Raw genomic sequence first — 24,019 nt, 5'->3', positions numbered from 1 at the left:
TGGCTGACTCTCAGAGCATTTGAAATACATGGGGAGTTTCTGGTCATCACTTTGTTATGCCCAGACCGTTTATTCCCTACAGGATATGTAAAGTTACAGAGAAACAAGGGAATTCTTCTGGTTACAGCATTACAATTGGTTTACATTTTAAGTTATACTTTTAGCAGTTTTCTTATTGGTTCCTGCGCTTTTACAATCGGTTGTAACCTTATCGGAGATTCTCCAGGTGTTGTTTTTCTTCTAAAGTTGAGATATATGCAGGAATGTGTTTGTGTCGGGCCCAGGAAGTGGAGGCATATGGGGGGATGTGATGTGTCGGGCTCAAGGCTATGATATATGGAGGAATGTGTTTGTGTCGGGCCCAGGAAGTGGAGGCATAGCGGGGATGTGATGTGTCAGGCTCAAGGCTGTGATATATGGAGGAATGTGTTCTTTCAACTTCAACTGAGGAAATGTAACCAGCATCTCATGAGTTGGGATCAGAGACGCTAAACCTTCTCAAGGAAGAAAACATTCTCTGGCAATGAGGAACTGTCCCAACCCAAACGAAAACGACAGTCTATTGAGAACTCAGGAGAGCCACTCTCCTGCTGAGAACTTACTTGTTTTCCACCATTCTTTTTATTGAACTTCTCCTCTTTTTAGACTTTTGTATTACCCAATTCAGATCACATTTAGAATTAAATCTGAGCACAGCTCTGAGCTTTCAGCCAACAGAAGACCTGGTTGAAAATTGCGCTGTTTTATGCATGGAAGTCTCTTTTCCTAATATCTTCTGCACTGCCATCAAAATAAAAAGAAGAAACAAAAAGTCTGAACCCACTAACTTTTTATCTCAAAGCCACCAACGTAAGAGTTAAAAAAAACTCCTATAACTTCTATTTAATGCTATTCAATCTGGGGGGCACAAATTCTTATGAATATATCTGTCATGTAAAACTTTTTCACAAGGAAGTATGTTTTCTGTTTCAATCTAGTCATATTAGTGTAAACTGGGCAAAAAGACATAGAAAATAAACGGGTTAACAAATCAACATCATTGGTTCTCTATTCTCTTACTTTTTTCTGTCAATTTCACTTTTTTCCAGTTATTTCTGTGGAGGCAGATGACTGCCAAAGGCTTAACAGCCTCTAATTATCAGCTATACATGAAGAACCTTGGAGGGATAAGATTGAGATTGAAGATTAAGTCTCAAATTTAATCCCCTAACAAGCTTGTTAGACCAGATTTCTAGTTCAGTAGATCTACATGGAGCTCAACAATTTGTATAAATAAGCCCCCAGGTGATGGTCATACTGCTCTTCCTTAAACAACATTTCCATTAAGTGTGGCAGGAAGGCAAGACTCTAAACTAGAAAGCGATTTCACAGGGAAATAGGGTTAAAGGCTGGGATTCTTCACAAGACATTTGATTTGAAGACGCTAAAAATTTAAGGTTTAACTCATGTTGCAATAAGAATCCTTTGGTCTTAGATTATACCTGTTCTGTATTTTTAATCATATGGTATCCTGGATAATTTGTACATAGGAAGTCTTTTATGTCTTTTAAGGCTTCAAGTATTCCTGTGAAATGTAACCATAAATCTGGAAGCTATATACACAGTTGCTTGTGATGAAAAACGGCATGGTTTCCATCATTTTACTTGTATATGAAGCTTTTGAATTCTTTTGTTAATCAGAAATGCATTAAGGCTCTGTCTTTTCTTTTTTCTTTTTCTTTTCTTTTTTTTTTTTTTGAGATGAAGTTTCATTCTTGTTGCCCAGGCTGGAGTGCAATGGCGATCTTGGCTCACTGCAACCTCCACTTCCTGGGTTCAAGTGATTCTCCTGCCTCAGCCTCCTGAGTAGCTGGGATTATACACCCGCCACCACGTCCAGCTAATTTTTTGTATTTTTAGTAGAGTTGGGTTTCACCATGTTGGCCAGGCTAGTCTTGAACTCCTGACTTCAGGTGATCCGCCAGCCTCGGCCTCCCAAAGTGCTGGGATTACAAGTGTGAGCCACTGCGCCTGGCCCAAGGAACCATTTTTTCTGTCTTTTCTCAGACTTCATTGGAACTCAATTTGTGGCTCTCAGAAGTTCATTTCTTGAAGTGATGCAAATGAGAGATTGCATCTCTCTTTAACACCCCTTCTGTCATGTCTTTTTTAAATATTGCACTTTCAAAGTTTCTAATTGAAGAAGCAATATTAGAAAAGAAATCTGGGGCTGGGCATGGTGGCTCACACCTGTAATCCCAGCACTTTGGGAGGCTGAGGCGGGTGGATCACGAGGTCAAGAGATCAAGACCATCCTGGCTAATATGGTGAAACCCCATCTCTACTAAAAATACAAAAAATTAGCTGGGCATGGTGACGGGCACCTGCAGTCCCAGCTACTTGGGAGGCTGAGGCAGGAGAATCGCTTGAACCCAGGAGGTGGAGGTTGCAGTGAGCTGAAATTGCACCACTGTACTCCAGCCTGGGCAACAGAGCAAGACTCTGTCTTGAAAAGAACAGAACAGAAAAGAAAATAAAAAAAGAAAAGAAAAGAGAAAAGAAAAGAAATCTGGAAGTGAAATGCGAGAATCAGGAGTCCCACAACATGCTACATGCAATCTAAAAGAAATTCACTCTAGCGGCCTCAAACAAAGTTCTTACCTGCATAAGCTGCTGCTTCAATTTCTGTATTTCTGAAATGTTCAGCTCACTAAATAAGTCAGAGACAGGGTTCAGAGACTCTCCTTTCCTTAAGGTGGGAGTCCGATAGTCTCCATTCAGTTTCACAAGAGGCCCATGGATATGACCGTTCATTTTGTCATCATTGTTTGGTTCACTCCCATCCTCGGCAAATTTGAGTCCATCTACTGAGATGCTGATATGGTTATCATTGAGGCTGATATACTGGGAGAGCTCCTTCCGCAGGTTGTTCTTTTGCTCTCTTTCATTTTTTAAAGTCTCGAGGGCTTCTTCTAGTTGGTGCTCAGCAATCTCTTTCAATCGGATGGCATCTTCCAGCTGGCTGTTCAGCAGTACCGTCTCCTCCTCAAATCGCTTAATCTCATGCTTTAAGCCTTCGTATTCAACCTGAATCAGACGGGATAAAGAAGATTCATAAAACTAAAATGTGGATCTTACAAAACTGCCATTAAACACTCTAGTGGACCTAATCGTTTAACATGAGTCTAAAAAATAAATAATAAAAAAGCACACAGTATATCTTTAAAGTTATATAAGATAGTTTCTTTAGAAATTATATACTATATATAAAATACATAATTACATATTACAGTGACATAACATAAATATGCTATATATAATTAGATATAATATAAATCTATATAACTCTCTATATAATTAAATTTTTAGCAGAGATGAAAAGTCTATTGTCTTAGGATTTCTTTTATAGGATCCAGTGGTCAAAAGGGGGCACTGTTTGCCTAATAAATAGGGAATATTCTTTGTAACAATTTATGAGAATATTCGCAATCTAAGAAAAGATTGTATCATCACCATTACTTTGTTTTAGTTCCTTATTAATAATGAAGAAATTTTTATATCCAGAGATAAATTTGCTGAACGATCATAATAACATAATATCAGTAAAATGTTTGAGAGTAAGATGAAAATGTAAAGATCATTGTTATGTGCTTAAAGGATAGACAGAATCTCAAAGAACAGTTACATAAACCATCTAGTAACAAAAAATACCAACATTGTTTTTGTTTGTTTGTTTTGAGACAGGGTTTCGCTCTATTGCCTAGACTGGGGTGCAATGATATGATCATGGCTCACTGCAGCCTCAACCTCCCGGGCTCAAGTGATCTTCGCATTTCAGCCCCTCAAGTAGCTAGGATCACAGGCATGTGCCACCATGCCTGACTATTTTACTGTTTTTTATTTTTATTTTTTTGCAGAGACAGGTCTCACTGTATTGCCCAGGCTGCTCTTGAACTCCTGAGCTCAAGCAGTCCTCCGGCCTTGGCCTCCCAAAGTGCTAGGATTATATGTGTGAGCCACTGCACCTGGCCATATATTGTTAGAGAGGTAATATTCTTTTGAATTGCAATCACAATAAACCTGCTCAAACAACCTCTTCCTCATGAAGGCCCGCGGGTGACAGGGACAACTTCTCTGAGCCAACATGCCTCCTTGGGATCTTTTCCATGGCACTTATCACACGCCACCTTTTAAGAAACATTTTATCTCCACAAGTACACTGTAATCTTCTTAGAGAAAGGAAGTATTTTTTTATCCACCTCATTGCTCCTCATAGTGCTTCAGTGTTCCCTCATGGTGTTTAAAACAGAAGTCTGCTGTTCAGTGTGTATTTGCTGAATAAAGAACAACGAGGAGTGAAAAAATAAACTAGAAAAAGTACAATAAAGTAATCATGATATTAGATGCTAATAGAAACTATGTGCTTAGTTTCATATTTATTTTAGCATATATATTAGTTTGAACTTGAATTTTAAAAAATATTTTAAAAACTGAAGAATAGGGAACATTGACCAGTATCATCATCATATATTTCTCTTTCTCCCCCCACTTCCCTTTATATAATCTCAATGCAATGGTTTGTCTTGCAAAGATTAGGGTAGAGATTTAGCTGGGATGTAAGCTTGCTGATGTAACAGACACCTAAACAAGAGTGACTTAGTCAAGATGGAAGTTGTTCTCTTTTTGTTGGAGGGGATGGAGTCTCGCTTATTGCCCAGGCTGGAGTGCAGTGGCGCAATCTCGGCTCACTGCAAGCTGTGCCTCTGGGTTCACGCCATTCTCCTGCCCAGTCTCCCGAGTAGCTGGGACTACAGGCGCCCGCCACCACATCCAGCTAATTTTTTGTATTTTTAGTAGAGACAGGGTTTCACTGTGTTAGCCAGGACGGTTTTGATCTCCTGGCCTTGTGATCCACCCACCTCAGCCTCCCAAAGTGCTGGGATTACAGGTGTGAACCACCAGGCCCGGCCAGAAGTATTTCCCTTATGTAACAGTATGGAGGTAGACAGTCACGGACTAGTAGGGAATCTCTGCTCCATAAGGTCATCCAGGAGCCAGGCTCTTTCTCTGTTGTTGTATGGCCTTCTAGCCAAACCATACTATCTAAGGTGGCTTGCCATTTGATAATGTTCTAAGTGGTGGGACGAGATAAGGGGCACACTCTCTCTTTAAAAGTTACCCACATCACTTGTTATATACTGTTGGCTGGTACTAGTCTTATGCAATTTGGCTGTCAGGAGGAGTGAAGAATATAGCCTTTACTCTGGGCAGCACTGGGCCCAGGTAAAAATTGAGAAATACACTGTCAGAAGGGAACAATGAAATCTGATGGTAAACCAGCACTCACTGGTCACTGGAACACTGTGGTGCTCTAATAGAATGCAACTCATAGAGACATACGTATAGCAGATGTTTCTTTTTTTTTTATTTTATTTATTTTATTTTTATTTTTTATTATACTTTAAGTTCTAGGGTACATGTGCATAACGTGTAGGTTTGTTACATATGTATACATGTGCCATGTTGGTGTGCTGCACCCATCAACTCGTCAGCACCCATCAATTCATCATTTATATCAGGTATAACTCCCCAATGCAATCCCTCCCCCCTCCCCCCTCCCCATGATAGGCCCCAGTGTGTGATGTTCCCCTTCCCGAGTTCAAGTGAACTCATTGTTCAGTTCCCACCTATGAGTGAGAACATGCGGTGTTTGGTTTTCTCTTCTTGTGATAGTTTGCTAAGAATGATGGTTTCCAGCTGCATCCATGTACCTACAAAGGACACAAACTTTTTTATGGCTGCATAGTATTCCATGATGTATATGTGCCACATTTTCTTAATCCAGTCTGTCACTGATGGACATTTGGGTTGATTCCAAGTCTTTGCTATTGTGAATAGTGCCGCAATAAACATACGTGTGCATGTGTCTTTGTAGTAGAATAATTTATAATCCTTTGGGTATATACCCAGTAGTGGAATGGCTGGGTCATATGGTATATCTAGTTCTAGATCCTTGAGGAATTGCCATACTGTTTTCCATAATGGTTGAACTAGTTTACAATCCCACCAACAGTGTAAAAGTGTTCCTATTTCTTCACATCCTCTCCAACACCTGTTGTTTCCTGATTTTTTAATGATTGCCATCCTAACTGGTGTGAGATGGTATCTCATTGTGGTTTTGATTTGCATTTCTCTGATGGCGAGTGATGATAAGCATTTTTGCATGTGTCTGTTGGCTGTATGAATGTCTTCTTTTGAGAAATGTCTGTTCATATCCTTTCCCCACTTTTTGATGGGGTTGTTTGTTTTTTTCTTGTATATTTGTTGGAGTTCTTTGTAGATTCTGGAAATTAGCCCTTTGTCAGATGAGTAGATTGCAAAAGTTTTCTCCCATTCTGTAGGTTGCCTGTTCACTCTGATGGTAGTTTCTTTTGCTGTGCAGAAGCTCTTTAGTTTAATTAGATCCCATTTGTCAATTTTGGCTTTTGCTGCCGTTGCTTTTGGTGTTTTAGACATGAAGTCCTTGCCCATGCCTATGTCCTGAATGCTACTACCTAGGTTTTCTTCTAGGGTTTTTATGGTAATAGGTCTAACATTTAAGTCTCTAATCCATCTTGAATTAATCTTCGTATAAGGAGTAAGGAAAGGATCCAGTTTCAGCTTTCTACTTATGGCTAGCCAATTTTCCCAGCACCATTTATTAAATAGGGAATCCGTTCCCCATTTCTTGTTTCTCTCAGGTTTGTCAAAGATCAGATGGCTGTAGATGTGTGGTATTATTTCTGAGGACTCTGTTCTGTTCCATTGGTCTATATCTCTGTTTTGGTACCAGTACCATGCTGTTTTGGTTACTGTAGCCTTGTAGTATAGTTTGAAGTCAGGTAGCGTGACACCTCCAGCTTTGTCCTTTTGACTTAGGATTGTCTTGGCAATGCGGGCTCTTTTTTGGTTCCATATGAACTTTAAAGCAGTTTTTTCCAATTCTGTGAAGAAACTCATTGGTAGCTTGATGGGGATGGTATGGAATCTATAAATAACCTTGGGCAGTATGGCCATTTTCACGATACTGATTCTTCCTATCCATGAGCATGGTATGTTCTTCCATTTGTTTGTGTCCTCTTTGATTTCACTGAGCAGTGGTTTGTAGTTCTCCTTGAAGAGGTCCTTTACATCCCTTGTAAGTTGGGATTCCTAGGTATTTTATTCTCTTTGAAGCAATTGTGAATGGAAGTTCATTCCTGATTTGGCTCTCTGTTTGTCTGTTACTGGTGTATAAGAATGCTTGTGATTTTTGCACATTAATTTTGTATCCTGAGACTTTGCTGAAGTTGCTTATCAGCTTAAGAAGGTTTTGGGCTGAGACGATGGGGTTTTCTAAGTATACAATCATGTCATCTGCAAACAGGGACAATTTGACTTCTTCTTTTCCTAACTGAATACCCTTGATTTCTTTCTCTTGCCTGATTGTCCTAGCCAGAACTTCCAACACTATGTTGAATAGGAGTGGTGAGAGAGAGCATCCCTGTCTTGTGCCAGTTTTCAAAGGGAATTTTTCCAGTTTTTGCCCATTCAGTATGATATTAGCTGTGGGTTTGTCATAAATAGCTCTTATTATTTTGAGGTACGTTCCATCAATACCGAATTTGTTGAGCGTTTTTAGCATGAAGGGCTGTTGAATTTTGTCAAAAGCCTTTTCTGCATCTATTGAGATAATCATGTGGTTCTTGTCTTTGGTTCTGTTGATATGCTGGATTACGTTGATTGATTTGCGAATGTTGAACCAGCCTTGCATCCCAGGGATGAAGCCCACTTGATCATGGTGGATAAGCTTTTTGATGTGCTGCTGAATCCGGTTTGCCAGTATTTTATTGAGGATTTTTGCATCGATGTTCATCAGGGAGATTGGTCTAAAATTTTCTTTTTTTGTTGTGTCTCTGCCAGGCTTTGGTATCAGGATGATGTTGGCCTCATAAAATGAGTTAGGGAGGATTCCCTCTTTTTCTATTGATTGGAATAGTTTCAGAAGGAATGGTACCAGCTCCTCCTTGTACCTCTGGTAGAATTCAGCTGTGAATCCATCTGGTCCTGGGCTTTTTTTGGTGGGTAGGCTATTAATTGTTGCCTCAATTTCAGAGCCTGCTATTAGTCTATTCAGGGATTCAACTTCTTCCTGGTTTAGTCTTGGGAGAGTGTAAGTGTCCAGGAAATTATCCATTTCTTCTAGATTTTCTAGTTGATTTGCGTAGAGGTGTTTATAGTATTCTCTGATGGTAGTTTGTATTTCTGTGGGGTCGGTGGTGATATCCCCTTTATCATTTTTTATTGCGTCTATTTTATTCCTCTCTCTTTTCTTCTTTATTAGTCTTGCTAGCGGTCTGTCAATTTTGTTGATCTTTTCAAAAAACCAACTCCTGGATTCATTGATTTTTTGGAGGGTTTTTTGTGTCTCTATCTCCTTCAGTTCTGCTCTGATCTTAGTTATTTCTTGCCTTCTGCTAGCTTTTGAATGTGTTTGCTCTTGCCTCTCTAGTTCTTTTAATTGTGATGTTAGAGTGTCAATTTTAGATCTTTCCTGCTTTCTCTTGTGGGTATTTAGTGCTATAAATTTCCCTCTACACACTGCTTTAAATGTGTCCCAGAGATTCTGGTATGTTGTATCTTTGTTCTCATTGGTTTCAAAGAACATCTTTATTTCTGCTTTCATTTCGTTACGTACCCAGTAGTCATTCAGGAGCAGGTTGTTCAGTTTCCATGTAGTTCAGCGGTTTTGATTGAGTTTCTTAGTCCTGAGTTCTAGTTTGATTGCACTGTGGTCTGAGAGACAGTTTGATATAATTCTGTTCTTTTACATTTGCTGAGGAGTGCTTTACTTCCAATTATGTGGTCAATTTTGGAATAAGTGCGATGTGGTGCTGAGAAGAATGTATATTCTGTTGACTTGGGGTGGAGAGTTCTATAGATGTCTATTAGGTCCGCTTGGTGCAGAGATGAGTTCAATTCCTGGATATCCTTGTTAACTTTCTGTCTCGTTGATCTGTCTAATGTTGACAGTGGAGTGTTGAAGTCTCCCATTATTATTGTATGGGAGTCTAAGTCTCTTTGTAAGTCTCTAAGGACTTGCTTTATGAATCTGGGTGCTCCTGTATTGGGTGCATATATATTTAGGATAGTTAGCTCTTCCTGTTGAATTGATCCCTTTACCATTATGTAATGGCCTTCTTTGTCTCTTTTGATCTTTGATGGTTTAAAGTCTGTTTTATCAGAGACTAGGATTGCAACCCCTGCTTTTTTTTGTTCTCCATTTGCTTGGTAGATCTTCCTCCATCCCTTTATTTTGAGCCTATGTATGTCTCTGCATGTGAGATGGGTCTCCTGAAGACAGCAGACTGATGGGTCTTGACTCTTTATCCAGTTTGCCAGTCTGTGTCTTTTAATTGGAGCATTTAGTCCATTTACATTTAAGGTTAATATTGTTATGTGTGATCTTGATCCTGCCATTATGATATTAACTGGTTATTTTGCTCATTAGTTGATGCAGTTTCTTCCTAGGCTCGATGGTCTTTACATTTTGGCATGTTTTTGCAGTGGCTGGTACCGGTTGTTCCTTTCCATGTTTAGGGCTTCCTTCAGGGTCTCTTGTAAGGCAGGCCTGGTGGTGACAAAATCTCTAAGCATTTGCTTATCTGTAAAGGATTTTATTTCTCCTTCACTTATGAAACTTAGTTTGGCTGGATATGAAATTCTGGGTTGAAAATTCTTTTCTTTTAGAACGTTGAATATTGGCCCCCACTCTCTTCTGGCTTGTAGAGTTTCTGCCGAGAGATCTGCTGTCAGTCTGATGGGCTTCCCTTTGTGGGTAACCCGACCTTTCTCTCTGGCTGCCCTTAAGATTTTTTCCTTCATTTCAACTTTGGTGAATCTGGCAATTATGTGTCTTGGAGTTGCTCTTCTGGAGGAGTATCTTTGTGGCGTTCTCTGTATTTCCTGAATTTGAATGTTGGCCTGCCCTGCTAGGTTGGGGAAGTTCTCCTGGATGATATCCTGTAGAGTGTTTTCCAATTTGGTTCCATTTTCCCCCTCACTTTCAGGCACCCCAATCAGACGTAGATTTGGTCTTTTTACATAATCCCATACTTCTTGCAGGCTTTGTTCATTTCTTTTTCTTCTTTTTTCTTTTGGTTTCTCTTCTCGCTTCATTTCATTCATTTGATCCTCCATCGCTGATACTCTTTCTTCCAGTTGATCAAGTCGGTTACTGAAGCTTGTGCATTTGTCACGTATTTCTCGTGTCATGGTTTTCATCTCTGTCATTTCGTTTATGACCTTCTCTGCATTAATTAGTCTAGCTGTCAATTCTTCCACTTTTTTTTCAAGATTTTTAGTTTCTTTGCGCTGGGTACGTAATTCCTCCTTTAGCTCTGAGAGGTTTGATGGACTGAAGCCTTCTTCTCTCATCTCATCAAAATCATTCTCTGACCAGCTTTGATCCATTGCTGGCGATGGGCTGTGCTCCTTTGCAGGAGGAGATGCGCTCTTATTTTTTGAATTTCCAGCTTTTCTGCCCTGCTTTTTCCCCATCTTTGTGGTTTTATCTGTCTCTGGTCTTTGATGATGGTGACGTACTGATGGGGTTTTGGTATAGGTGTCCTTCCTGTTTGATAGTTTTCCTTCTGACAGTCAGGACCCTCAGCTATAGGTCTGTTGGAGATTGCTTGAGGTCCACTCCAGACCCTGTTTGTCTGGGTATCAGCAGCAGAGGTTGCAGAAGATAGAATATTGCCAAACAGCGAGTGCACCTGTCTGATTCTTGCTTTGGAAGCTTCCTCTCAGGGGTGTACTCCACCCTGTGAGGTGTGGGGTGTCAGACTGCCCCTAGTGAGGGATGTCTCCCAGTTAGGCTACTCAGGGGTCAGGAACCCACTTGAGCAGGCAGCCTGCCCCTTCTCAGATCTCAACCTCCCTGTTGGGAGATCCACTGCTCTCTTCAAAGCTGTCAGACAGAGTCGTTCGCGTCTGCACAGGCCTCTGCTGCTTCCCCTGTTATTTTTTAGCTGTACCCTGTCCCCAGAGGCGGAGTCTACAGAGACAGTCTGCACAGGCCTCTGCTGCTTCCCCTGTTATTTTTTAGCTGTACCCTGTCCCCAGAGGCGGAGTCTACAGAGACAGGCAGGTTTCCTTGAGCTGGTGTGAGCTCCACCCAGTTCAAGCTTCCCAGCGGCTTTGTTTACCTACTTAAGCCTCAGCGATGGCGGGCGCCCCTCCCCCAGCCTCGCTGCTGCCTTGCGGTTGGATTGCCGCAGACTGCTGTATTAGCAAGGAGGGAGGCTCCGTGGGCGTGGGACCCTCCCGGCCAGGTATGGGATATATTCTCCTGGTGTGCCGGTGTGCTTACAGCGCAGTATTGGGGTGGGAGTTACCCGATTTTCCAGGTGTTGTGTGTCTCAGTTCCCCTGTCTAGGAAAAGGGACTCCCTTCCCCCTCGCGCTTCCCAGGTGAGGCGATGCCTCGCCCTGCTTCAGCTCTCGCTGGTCGGGCTGCAGCAGCTGACCAGCACTGATTGTCCGGCACTCCCGAGTGAGATAACCCCAGTACCTCAGTTGAAAATGCAGAAATCACCGGTCTTCTGTGTCGCTCGGGCTGGGAGATGGAGACTGGAGCTGTTCCTATTCGGCCATCTTGCTCCGCCCCCCCAGCAGATGTTTCTAACAATGCTAGTTGTATATGTGAATATGGATACTGTTATTTCAGTGAAAGAATGTGCTCACCACACTATGGTGTATGAAATGAATTATGAGGGCTGGGCACGGTGGCTCAGGCCTGTAATCTCGGCACTCTGGGAGGCCAAGGCAGGTGAATTGCTTGAGCACAGGAGTTTGAGACCAACCTGGGCCACATAATGAAACCCTATCTCTACAAAAAATAAGAAAATTAGCCAGGTGTGGTGGCGTGCACCTAAAGTCCCAGCTATTCCGGAGGATGAGGTGGGAGGATCACTTGAGCCCAGGGAGGTCAAGGCTGCAGTGAGACCTGATAGTGTCACTGCACTCCAATCTGGGTGGCAGAGTGAGGCTCTGTCTTGAGAAAAAAAGGAAAAAAAAATACATTATGTACAAAACATGCCTCTAAGGCAAAAAAAAAAAAAAAAAAAAAAAAAGTCATTGGAATTTCAACATGTCCCTGATAGAATTACTCAGACAATATTGGAGACCATTATTTATAATGTCCATTATTTAGAATGAAAACTAGAAAGTGCTAATTGTTCTACCATGAATACGCATTTGAATAAATATAACAAAAAATTAACAAATCTATCAATGGCATACTACCAATAACTGCCTCCTAATCAAGTAGGAATTTCTGGGTTCATATCAACTACATTACTTAAGATGATGAGTACTTCATGGGAGAAAAATCACACTTTGGGAAAAATGATAACTGGGCACTATAAACGCATGTTACAAACATGATGGCAGGGAAATGAAATAACTTTTCAAAAGTCCAAGAACTTATTACTTGGCCTGGGACACATAATAACTTGACAGCCCCTGGCTATCAGCGACCTGCTCAAAGGCATGTGTCCCTGTGTTTGCATTCTGTACTCTAGTGGGCTCCCTGGGCAGGTGTGTGCTCCCATGTCCCTTCCACCAATTCAGATATCAGATGCTTTAGAGCAGAGATCACAAGTGGTGGTCACAGACCGTCGAGCCTACGGATGTGCTTTATTTGGCTTGTAACACATTATAAAACTTTTGGAATTGATTGCCAATATTTAGAAAACTGATGATTTCACAAACATTTGAAAACTTCGAACTTCTTTTTTAAAAAATTCAAAAGTTGGGCTGGGCGTGGTGGCTCACGCCTGTAATCCCAGCACTTTGGGACGCGAGGCTGGCGGATCACGAGGTCAGGAGATCACGACCATCCTGGTTAACATGATGAAACCATGTCTTTACTAAAAATACAAAAAAATTAGTGTGGCATGGTGGCGGGCACCTGTAGTCCCAGCTACTAGGGAGGCTGAGGCAGGAGAATGGCGTGAACCCAGGAGGCAGAGCTGGCAGTGAGCCAAGACTGTGCCACTGCACTCCAACCTGGGCGACTAAGCAAGACTCCGTCTCAAAAAAAATAAATAAATAAAAATAAAAAAATAAAAAATTCAGGCAACACGGGGCCTACCTTCACAGAAGACAAAAATCACCTGTAAGTGAGCACTGGCTGTTCCTTTTGCATCCACTTTTTCTTTTGTTTGTTTGTTTGTTTGTGACATGGTCTTGCTCTGTTGCCCAGGCTAGAGTATAGTAACTTGATCATAGCTCACTAGAGCCTTCATCTCCCAGGCTCAATCAATCCTCCCACCTCAGCCTCCTGGGTAGCTGGGATCACAGGCGCATACCTCCATGCTTGGCTTTTTTCCTTTCTTTTTCTTTCTTTTTTTTTGTAGAGACAAGGTTTTACCATGTTGCCCAGGCTGGTCTCAAACTCCTGGACTGAAGCAATCCTTCCACCCTCAGCCTCCCAAAATGCTGGGATTATAGGCGTGAACCACTGCATTTGGCCTCTACTTTTTCTTTACATCTTATACTTAATGCTATTTATGAGCTGCTTGTGGTCACTTGAGTTTGCTGCTCCTGCCCTGTGACTGGCTCTCTTCAACCTTTTCCACCTAGCAAACAACCTTTCCCACACTACAGGATCCAGCCACCTTTCCTTTACACTTGCTGACTGACTGCATTTCAACTAGATTGTTACCTCAAGCAAAAACGTGCATTTTTCACTTTATCTCTGGTAGTGAATGAAAGGTTCATTCTCTGATTATAGGAATCTCAATTGTTAGCAAGGAAGCAGGGGGAAACAGGATGAAGTGTAGAGGAACACAGGCATCCATAAAAGCACACTCAACATGATTAACTGTTTTGCAGGTGACTTGGGATTAAGGAGTATGGAAATCAGAAGGGCCTTTACCCCCTTATGAAAGGAGAAGCAAGGATTGCCCTCAGTGTGGTTATAAGAAAGGCAACTTGGAAATTCTTCGGACAACAGTGTGTTTTCTTGTGTCATGGTTTCTTCCAGGCCTGCTTAAATACTCTAAAGTCGGGCTGGGTGCAGTGGCTCACGGCTGTAATCCCAGCACTTTGGGAGGCTGGGGTGGGCGGATGATAAGGTCAGGAGATAGAGACCATCCTGGCTAACACGGTGAAACCCCGTCTCTACTAAAAATAAAAAATATAAATAAATAAAATTAGCTGGGCGTGGTGGCAGGCGCCTGTAGTCCCAGCTACTTGGGAGGCTGAGGCAGGAGAATGGCGTGAACCCGGGAGGCGGAGCTTGCAGTGAGCCAGGATTGTGCCACTGCACTCCAGCCTGGGCAACAGAGCTAGACTCTGTCTAAAAAAAAAATACACACACACACACACACACACACACACATATAAATATATATATATATACACACACACATACTGTAAAGTCATCCTCCTCCTGACCTTTCCTTTTTTTTCCCTGGACAACATAGGACACCTCTTTCCAACCTTTCCTAGTATTTCAACCAACCCTCTGACTGCCCCAGATTATGTGATAAGCTTATATTTGGAGACATTAGTTTGCACTGTAGACCTGCTATGCTGCAGTCTTTGTTAAACTGATGGCCTAGACCAGAGGTTGTCCAACAATAGTATGTACTCTGGAGCAAACGCACCCCACCACCTATTTTTGTGTAGAAAGTTCTACTGGGACACACTCCCATTTATTTGTTTACATATTGTCTATGGCTGCTTTTACCAGAGCAGAGCTGGGTAGTTGCAAGAGAGATCATATGGCCTGCAAAACCTAAAATACTTACTATCTGGCCCTTTACAGAAAAAGCTCGCTAACTCCGGGCTTGACATGAAGACATTAATTTAGTTTGCATGGCAGAGTTTAAAATTCAGTAGTATTTATTCAATTGATGGCCTAGATTTCCCGTAAAACCTGATCTCTTGCTATGTCACCCAGGCAGGAGTCTGGTGGCATAATCATGGCTCATTGCAGCCTCAACCTCCTGCACTCGAGTCATCCTCTTGCCTCATTTTTTAAATTTTTTTGTGGACACAAGGTCTCACTATGTTGCCCAGGCTGGTCTCAAACTCCTCAACTGATCCTCGTGACTTGGCCTCCTAAAGTGCTGGGATTACAGGTGTGAGCCACTGCGCCTGGCCCTGATCTCTTTCTGTCTGGGCAGCTTCACTCACACCACTCACTCAAATGTGGTACAAGCTCCTACTATTCACCCAGCTGTTTCATGTTTCTCGGCCTGGGAAAAGGCTGTCACCTGGAAAACTCTTATTCCTCTTTTAAGACCTAAGTTAAGAATCTCATCCTAACTGTGAAGTCTTTGGTGCCCACTAAGGCAAACTCATCACTCCTTTCTGTGCCATTGTTGCGAGGCTGCACTATATGATTAGAGCCCCAGCAAGGCAGAGGAAGCAAGAAACAGAACAAGAAGGGACTTAAAACTGGTGTTTGATATTTTAAAGACAACATCAAAGCAGTCATCATAGGAAAAATAAGTGCTTTATTAGCATTCCTTATAGCAACTTCATAGTTTAATAACTTTATTTTTAACTACATGAGGGTCAAGGTTAGATATCACAATCCTTTCAGAGCTTAGGAACTCTAAAGATCTTAATCTATCCCTATGTCGCGAAACCTAACATATGGCTTTAATATTCATTTACACAAATTGCTACTGGGACTACAAGCTCTTTGAGCCAGTGACTATATCTTTTGTCTCTAAAAAGTAAATGATCTCATAGAGAGATACCCCTGAAATACTGGTTAAATGAAATAAAACTGAATTGAATACATTTCCTAGGTTTTTTATGATATTACCTTATGTTATTCTTTCTTTTTTTTTTTTTTTTTTTGACACGGAGTTTCACTCTTGTTGGCCAGGCTGGAGTGCAATGGCACAATCTTGGCTCACTGCAACCTCCACCTCCCAAGTTCAAGTGATTCTCCTGCCTCAGCCTCCCTAGTAGCTGGGATTACAGGCATGCGCCACCACGCCTGGCTAATTTTGTATTTTTAGTAGAGACGGGGTTCTCCATATTGGTCAGGCTGGTCTTGAACTCCCGACCTCAGGTGATCCATGCGCCTCGGCCTCCCAAAGTGCTGGGATTACAGGCATGAGCCACCGCACCCGGCCTTTTTTTTTTTGGCGATAGATCGGCGTCTCACTCTGTCACCCAGGCTGGAGTGCAGTGGCGTGATCTCAGCTCACTGCAACCTCTGCCTCCCAGGTTCAAGTGGTTCTCCTGCCTCAGTCTCCCGAGTAGCTGGGACTACAGGCACCCGCCACTATGCCTGGCTACTTTTTTTTGGTATTTTTAGTAGAAACAGGGTTTCACTATGTTGGCCAGACTGATCTCGAACTCCTGACCTTGTGATCCACCCACCTCGGCCTCCCAAAGTGCTGGGATTATAGACATGCGCCATTGCCCCTGGGGTGATATTTTTATATATTATTACCTGACATTGGAGGAAATGTTTCATAATAGAAGTGTGAATGAATTGTTGCTTTTTTTTTTTTTTTTTTTTTTTTTTTGAGACAGGGACTCACTCTATCGCTCAGGCTGGAGTACAGAGGTGTGATCACAGCTCACTGCAGCCTCAACCTCCCAGGCTCAGGCAATCCTTCCATCTCAGACTCCCAAGTAGCTGGGACCACAGGTGTGTATCATCACACTTGGTTAATTTTTTTTTTTTTTTTTGTGAGATGAGGTCTCCCTATGTTGCCCAGGCCGGTCGCGAACTTTTGGACTCAAGTGATCTTCCTCAGCCTCCCAAAGTGCTGGGATTACAGGCTTGAGCCACAGTGCCTGGCCAGTTTTTTTATTCTTTCAATAAGTATTTATTTAATATCTACTATGGATCAGGCTCTATCGTAGGTGCTGTATGTTAATGGAAGGAAATGGAATGTAAACAAATGAATAAATAGACTATAGAAAGAGGTGTTACTTAAACAATAATTACACTGTACTTAGAAAATAATCAATAAATAGCTAAAAGAAAAATAATACTTCAGAAGGGAAAATTCTTTGAACTAAGCATTTTAAAATGGTAATAGCTTTGCTGTTTAGAGAAACATCAAACCAGGCTGAAGGACTATACAACACATGGGGAACCTCAGTACAAAGTAACACAACCCAATTTTGTGACTGAATGCTACTCATTATCACCTCTTTAAAAAACGCGGTGGCTCAAGCCTGTAATCCCAGCACTTTGGGAGGCCGAGACGGGCGGATCATGAGGTCAGGAGATGGAGACCATCCTGGCTAACACGGTGAAACCCCGTCTCTACAAAAAAATACAAAAAACTAGCCGGGCGAGGTGGCGGGCGCCTGTAGTCCCAGCTACTCGGGAGGCTGAGGCAGGAGAATGGCGTAAACCCGGGAGGCGGAGCTTGCAGTGAGCTGAGATCCCAACACTGCACTCCAGCCTGGGCGACAGAGCGAGACTCTGTCTCAACAAACAACAACAACAAAAAACTCTGTGGCATTTGTACATAAAACATTGTACTTAATACTTCATTAATTAGGGCCAGGCATGGTGGTTCATGCCTGTAATCCCAGCCCTTTGGGAGGCCGAGGTGGGCGGATCACTTGAGACCAGCCTGGCCAACATGGCAAAACCCTGTCTCAACTAAAAATACAAAAATTAGCTGGGCCTGGTGGCACACGCCTGTAATCCCAGCTACTCAGGAGGCCGAGTCACAAGACCAGGAGGTGGAGGTTGCAGTGAGCCGAGATTAAGCCACTGCACTCCAGCCTGGGTGACAGAGCAAGACCCTGTCTCAAGAAAACCTAAAAAACCAAAAACCTTTATTGATTAGAAAGAGTTTATGATAGATGCTAGCATCTATAAATAAAGATCAATTTCAACGGGAAACAAACACAGCATTTTCTTAGCTGGGAGAGACTTGTGGCATTTCAGTTCCTCCAATTTCAGGGAATAAACCAGAATGGCGCTCTGTGTAGAAAATGATTTTGAATGAATTAATTAGACACTTAATTGCGAAAATCAGCATATGGCATGTTGGAAATAAAAAATGTGTAAGTTCCCCCTCCTTTCTAAAAAACTTCTGAGTTAACCATTGGATCCCATGTTTCAATTACTGGAAGGAGGGCATGGGGAAACTCACAACAGGAATGACAGTACAAATTCTCCCAGAAATGGCATCTGGGTTAATGAATACTCAAGGGATACCTTGGCAGTCTTTCAAGAATATCTAATACTGGCCTTCATTAACCTCCTGAGTCCATCAGTCTACACATGCGGTCATGGAAGGCTCTCCAAGGAGGCTGCTGGTGGTGCTCTCACCATGCTCTAGAGAGCAGGGAGGAGTGTAGGAATCGGGAAGGAAGGGCCACTTTAAATAGTTGCACTTCAAGTAAATTTGTTTCAAATCCTCTATGTGCTTCATCAATAACCAAAAAAAGGACCACAAAAAATACCCTTCTTAGGCCAGGCACAGTGGCTCACACCTGTAATCTCAGCACTCTGGGAGGCCGAGGTGGGCGGACCACGAGGTCAGGAGATGGAGACCACCCTTGCTAACACAGTGAAACCCCGTCTCTACTGAAAATATAAAAAATTAGCCAGGCGTGGTGGCACATGCATGTAGTCCCAGCTACTCAGGAGGCTGAGGCAGGAGAATCGGTTGAACCCGGGAGGCAGAGGTTGCAGTGAGCCAAGATCATGCCACTGCACTTCTGCCTGGTGAAAGAGCAAGACTCCGTCTCAAAAACAAGCAAACAAACAAACAAAACCCTTCTTATTTTAAAAAGTATTCGAGAAGCATCTTTACAAATGCATTTTTCTGAGTCTACATTTCTCCACTGTGTGCTCACTTTTCCCAGCCAAATCAAGACCTGGGGAACCTCTGGAATGGCCAGCCCTCAGCACACATATGAGGATTCACAGCTTACAGAAGGAATGAGGCAGAAACACACAGGGATACTCCAGTAGCCCTTTTTTGATGGACTGAAACTGTCCCCCTACATGCCTTCCCCCCAGCACTCCAAATCTGGGGGAAGTGACAATGATCAGAAATCAAATTTTGGCCAGGCGCTGTGGCTCGTGCTTGTAATCCCAGCACTTCGGGAGGCTGAGGCGGGCGGACTGCTTGAGCTCAGGAGTTCAAGACCAGCTTGGCCAACATGGTACAACCCTGTCTTTACTGAAACTACAAAAATTAGCTGGGTGTGGTGGCTCATGCTAGTAATCCCAGCTACTCGGGAGGCTGAGGCAAGAGAATTGCTTGAACCAGGAGGTGGAGGTCGCGCCACTGCATTCCAGCCTGGGCAACAGAGCAAGACTCTGTCGCAAAAAAAAAAAAAAAAAAGAAATCAAATTTTAATTGTGCCACTACATGGATTTTTCTCTTCTAGATTTTTTTCTTTTCCCTTTTAATGCTTATATCTATCAAAACATTATATCTGTCTATCAATTGATCAATCAATCAATGTATCATGTAGATACCAACTCAGGAAGGGAGTGAGGTAAAAGCATACATCTGGGCTGGCTTCTAAGTTTACACAGGACAAGAATCATGCCCTACAGATTCTTGTGTCTGTCCAGCCTAGCACGGCACCTGGCACATAGGCTGCTGATCTGAACTGAGAGGTGGCAACGGCATTTAGACCAGAATAGAGGTGTTGCTGAGGAAGCACCTTGAAAAGAACTTGAACATCCAATTCACCTTTGCTTAACTACTTGATTCAACTGTATTCATAAATAAATTCTTCTAAAATTACAGATTCAATAATTATTAATAGCTCTGAAAATCCACAATGCAAACCAATCAGGAAAATTAAGCTATCAAAGCCCCATTACAGCAAAAAAATTATTTAAATGTATGAATGTAACTTTGTAGTCAGGTTACAGCTGAAAAAGAAAACAGGCATTTTCTTTTTCTTTTTTCTTGAGATGGAGTCTCACTCTGTCATCCAGGCTGGAGTGCAGTGATGTAATCTCGGTTCACTGCAACCTCCGCCTCCCGGGTTCAAGCAATTCTCCTGCCTTAGTCTCTTGAGTAGCTGAGATTACAGGCGCCCACCAACATGCCTGGCACATTTTTGTATTTTTAGTAGAGACAGGGTTTCATCATATTGGCCAGACTGGTCTCAAACTCCTGACCTCAGGTGATCCACCCACCTCGGCCTCCCAAAGTGCTGGGATTACTGGTGTGAACCACCACGCCCGGCCTCTTTTTCTTATCATTTTGCTCTTCTTGATTTATACTTCATAATCCATTTCCCTCTATTATTTGAAAGCAATTTACAGAAAAAAATTTTTAGGGCATGAGAGACCAGTCATCATAGGAAGACCTTAAGCTCGTAGACAAGTGTACAGACCCGGGCTTTTTTTTTTTTTTAAAGACAGAGTCTCACTCTGTCACTAAGGCTGGAGGGCAGTGGCAGAATCTGTGCTCACTGCTACCTCCACCTCTCAGGTTCAAGCGATTCTCCTGCCTCAGCCTCCCAAGTAGCTGGGATTACAGGCATATACCACCACGCCCGGCTAAGACTCAGGCTTTTAATGAGAAGTTGTCAGGTTAAATTTGTTACAATACATTTGGCTTATGAAAATAAATGAATGCAGAACTAAAATAAAAACTAAAATTCTTTTTCTTATTCAATAAAACTTTAGTGTACACTATACTACTTACAGGTGTATTTTTTCCTTCTATATTTTAGCTGAAATAGGAGGGTTGGGACATTTCAGTACATAAATGTTATAGAGAGAAGATTAAAGAGTAAACAATAAATTTTGACAAGTTCCTTCCTGAGAAATGAAGAGGAGATTTAACCCTAGTGGTCAGAAGATGTAGATCCATCTTCAGTATAACTCAAAAAATTTCTTAAACCTTACCTGGTTCTGCTTCAACGTGGACACTAGTTTCTGCAACGTGATATTTTCTTCTTCCAATTCAGTATAGTCCTGAAGGAGCCGTGCCTCTCGGAACTTATATTCTCGGATTTCATCCTTCATCCGTATTCTCTGTAGCTCCACCATCTCATTGTTCTGAAACAACAGAGTAAACAGTCAATACATTACTCTCTTATTGCAGATTTTACAAGGTGTAAAGTCCTGGTAGTTAAAAATAATAATAAAAACACCTCATGCGGTGTGAATTGTTACTGCCTTTTTTTCGAATGGCAATTTAGTGGTATCTGCCAAAAACTTAAAAGCACATATATATTACCCAGCAATTCAACATCTAAAAATCATTCTTAAATGTTTTCATAGAAGTAAATAAAAAGATAAATAAATCCATGTATACTTACACAAAAAATTGGAAACAGTATAAATGTTTGCTGTTTGGGGAACATGTTATCATGCATCCATTGAATGGAACATTATTAAATTATTTTTAAGAAATGAGAAAGTCTGGGTGCAGTGACTCACGCCTGTAATCCCAGCACTTTAGGAGGCTGAGGCAGGTGGATCACCTGAGGTCAGGAGTTCGAGACCAACCTGGCCAACATGGTGAAACCTTGTCTCTACTGAAAATACAAAAAAAAAAAAAAAAAAATTAGCTAGGTGTGGTGGTGGGCACCTGTAATCCTAGCTACTCGGGAGGCTGAGAAAGGAGAACTGCTTGAACCCAGGATGCGGAGGTTGCAGTGAGCCGAGATTAGGCCACTTCACTCCAGCCTGGGTGACAGAGCAAGACTCCATCTAAAAAATAGAAAAAAAGAATGAAGAGAAACTTCATTGTACTAAAATGGAAATGTAATCATAATATATTATTAAATGTACAAAACAAGTTATAGATTAGTATGCATATTAGGATCCCAGGTATGTTAGAAATACAGGGAACATACACATACACAGATACATGCACACTTCCATGTCAGAAAAAATATTTGTAAGAATATCCAGAAAACTGTGAATAGTGGTGATTTATAACGGATTAGACTGGGCAAGCCACAGGGATAAGCAGAGGAGCGTATTAGTTTGATTTTATGTCCTTCTGGATAATTTCAATTATTATTATTTTTTTAACAACAAGCTTGTATTACCAGGTCTTATGTGTAAAGTTACAGGATAGAAATCAATCAATTAAGAAAAATATTTAACTTTTTCCATAAACTTATGTGGCAAGTATAAGCTATGTTTTAGTTCAAACTGTATAATGACCACATAGTAGATATAAACATTTATACATGTAACATATTCACAGTCATGGAAAGATGGGATATAAAATTTTCTTTTAATTAAGGATTAATTAGATTTGTTTCCAACTCAAACAAACAGAAATATGCAAAAAAGTACCATAGAAACCAAAAACCACGTTTTCTTATGTAATTCCTAGATCTCCATAAGGGAAAAAAATGAGTCATGATGCATTTGGCCTTCACACCATAGTCTGCGGAGCCTTGATATAGTGGTGGGCAGGACTGACGATGAATAGAAACTGCTACGGCAACACGGCTGAATCTCACTAATATATTGACTGAAATAAGCCAGATGCAAATGACTACATACAAAATGATTCTGCATGTAAAGTTCAAAAACATGCTATGTAAGTTCAATTGTCTCCCAAAAAAGACATGTTGAAGTCCTAACTCCCAGGGTCTTTACAAAGGTAAAAATTAAAATGAGATCATTAGAGTAGGCCCAATCCGATAGGGCTGCTGTCTTTTAAAAAGGGGAAATTCAGCCACACAGAAACTGACACATAACTCTGCGTGTGGGGTGGGAAGACCATGTGAAGAAACACAGGGAAAAGACGGCCACGTGATCATGGAGGCAAACACTGAAGTGACCCATCTACACGCCAAGGAACACCAAGGATTGCCAGCAAACACCAGAAGCCAGGAAGGGCAAGGAAAGGTCCTTCCCTAGGGCTGCCAGAGGGAGCATGGCCCTGCCGACAGCATGATTTCTGACTTCTGGCCTCCAGAACTGTGAGACGATAAATTTCTGTTGTTTTAAAGCCACCCAGACTTTGTTACGGCAGCCCTAAGGAAAGAATACATGCGCAAAACTAATCTCTAGTGACAGAAGTAAATGCAGTGTTATCTTTGTGGGAGGGTAGGGTGACATCTGCAAGCACCAGAAACATTTTAAAGGTCTCTATCGTAACAGACAGCCAGCTCTAGAACACCTGATTTTCCTACATATGCTTTCAAATGTCTCTCATCTTGCTTCATATTCTACAGATTTCTTTTTTTTTAAGACATGGTGTCACTCTGTCACCCACGCTACAGTGCAGTGGCATGATCACGGCTCACTGCAGCCTTGACCTCCCAGGCTCAAGCGATTCTCCCACCTCAGCCTCCTAAGTGGCTGGGACTACAGGTGTATACCACCACGATTGGCTAATTTTTGTATTTTTTTGTAGAGATGGTATTTCACCATGTTGCCCAGGCTGGTCTTAAACTCCTGAGAGCAATCCTTCTGCCTCAGCCCCCAAAGTGCTGGGATTATAGGTGTGAGCCACTGTGCCCAGCCTTCTACAAATTTAATTGTTTTTTTTTTTTTTTTTTTGGGTAGAGGCAAGGTCTTGCTCTGTTGCCCAGGTACCTCGATCACAGCTCGATGTAGCCTTGACCTCCCAGGCTTAAGTGATCCTCCCACCTCAGCCTCCTGAGTAGTTGGGCCTACAGATGCACATCACCACGCCCAGCTAATTTTTAAATTTTCTGTAGAGGTACGGTCTCGCCATGTTGCCTAAGCTGGTCTCGAATGTCTGGGCTCAAGCAATCCTCCTGCTTTGGCCTCCCAAAGTGCTGGGATTATAAGCGTGAGCCACACCACACACGGCCCATATTCTACAGATGTTAACTATAAATAACTACCTTTGCCTCTGGTTTTCAGAGACATGTTCAGTTGCCTATTTGAACATCGTGATGTTTTTTCTTCTGACTTGACTCCTGAGTACAGCTCTTCCTAGTTCTGTTTATGCTTATGTGAAAACAATAAATTATAAACACATAATCTTACATGTAAAAAATGAAAAATTCAGCTCCAAAATCACTGATGTAGTTCCAGC

General features: G+C 41.9%; 1 protein-coding gene across 3 annotated transcripts in view; it reads right to left on the bottom strand.

Moving 5' to 3' along the window:
* The window catches only part of BICD1 (BICD cargo adaptor 1), a 263,984-nt gene that overhangs the window by 63,287 nt on the left and 176,678 nt on the right, over nucleotides 1–24,019 (bottom strand). For all 3 annotated transcript variants that reach the window (XM_023208955.2, XM_023208956.2, XM_023208957.2), the window contains exons 3-4: nucleotides 20,890–21,042; nucleotides 2,641–3,066 (exon numbers count right to left, since the gene is read on the bottom strand). In XM_023208955.2, coding sequence (XP_023064723.1) covers nucleotides 2,641–3,066; nucleotides 20,890–21,042 — 579 coding nt within the window. The remainder of the gene's footprint in view (nucleotides 1–2,640; nucleotides 3,067–20,889; nucleotides 21,043–24,019) is intronic.

The sequence above is a fragment of the Piliocolobus tephrosceles genome, chromosome 10 (assembly GCF_002776525.5).
Source record: "Piliocolobus tephrosceles isolate RC106 chromosome 10, ASM277652v3, whole genome shotgun sequence".
Classification (NCBI taxonomy): domain Eukaryota; kingdom Metazoa; phylum Chordata; class Mammalia; order Primates; family Cercopithecidae; genus Piliocolobus; species Piliocolobus tephrosceles.
The sequence above is the reverse complement of the archived record's forward strand: the minus strand, read 5'-3'. Positions and strand labels throughout refer to the sequence as shown.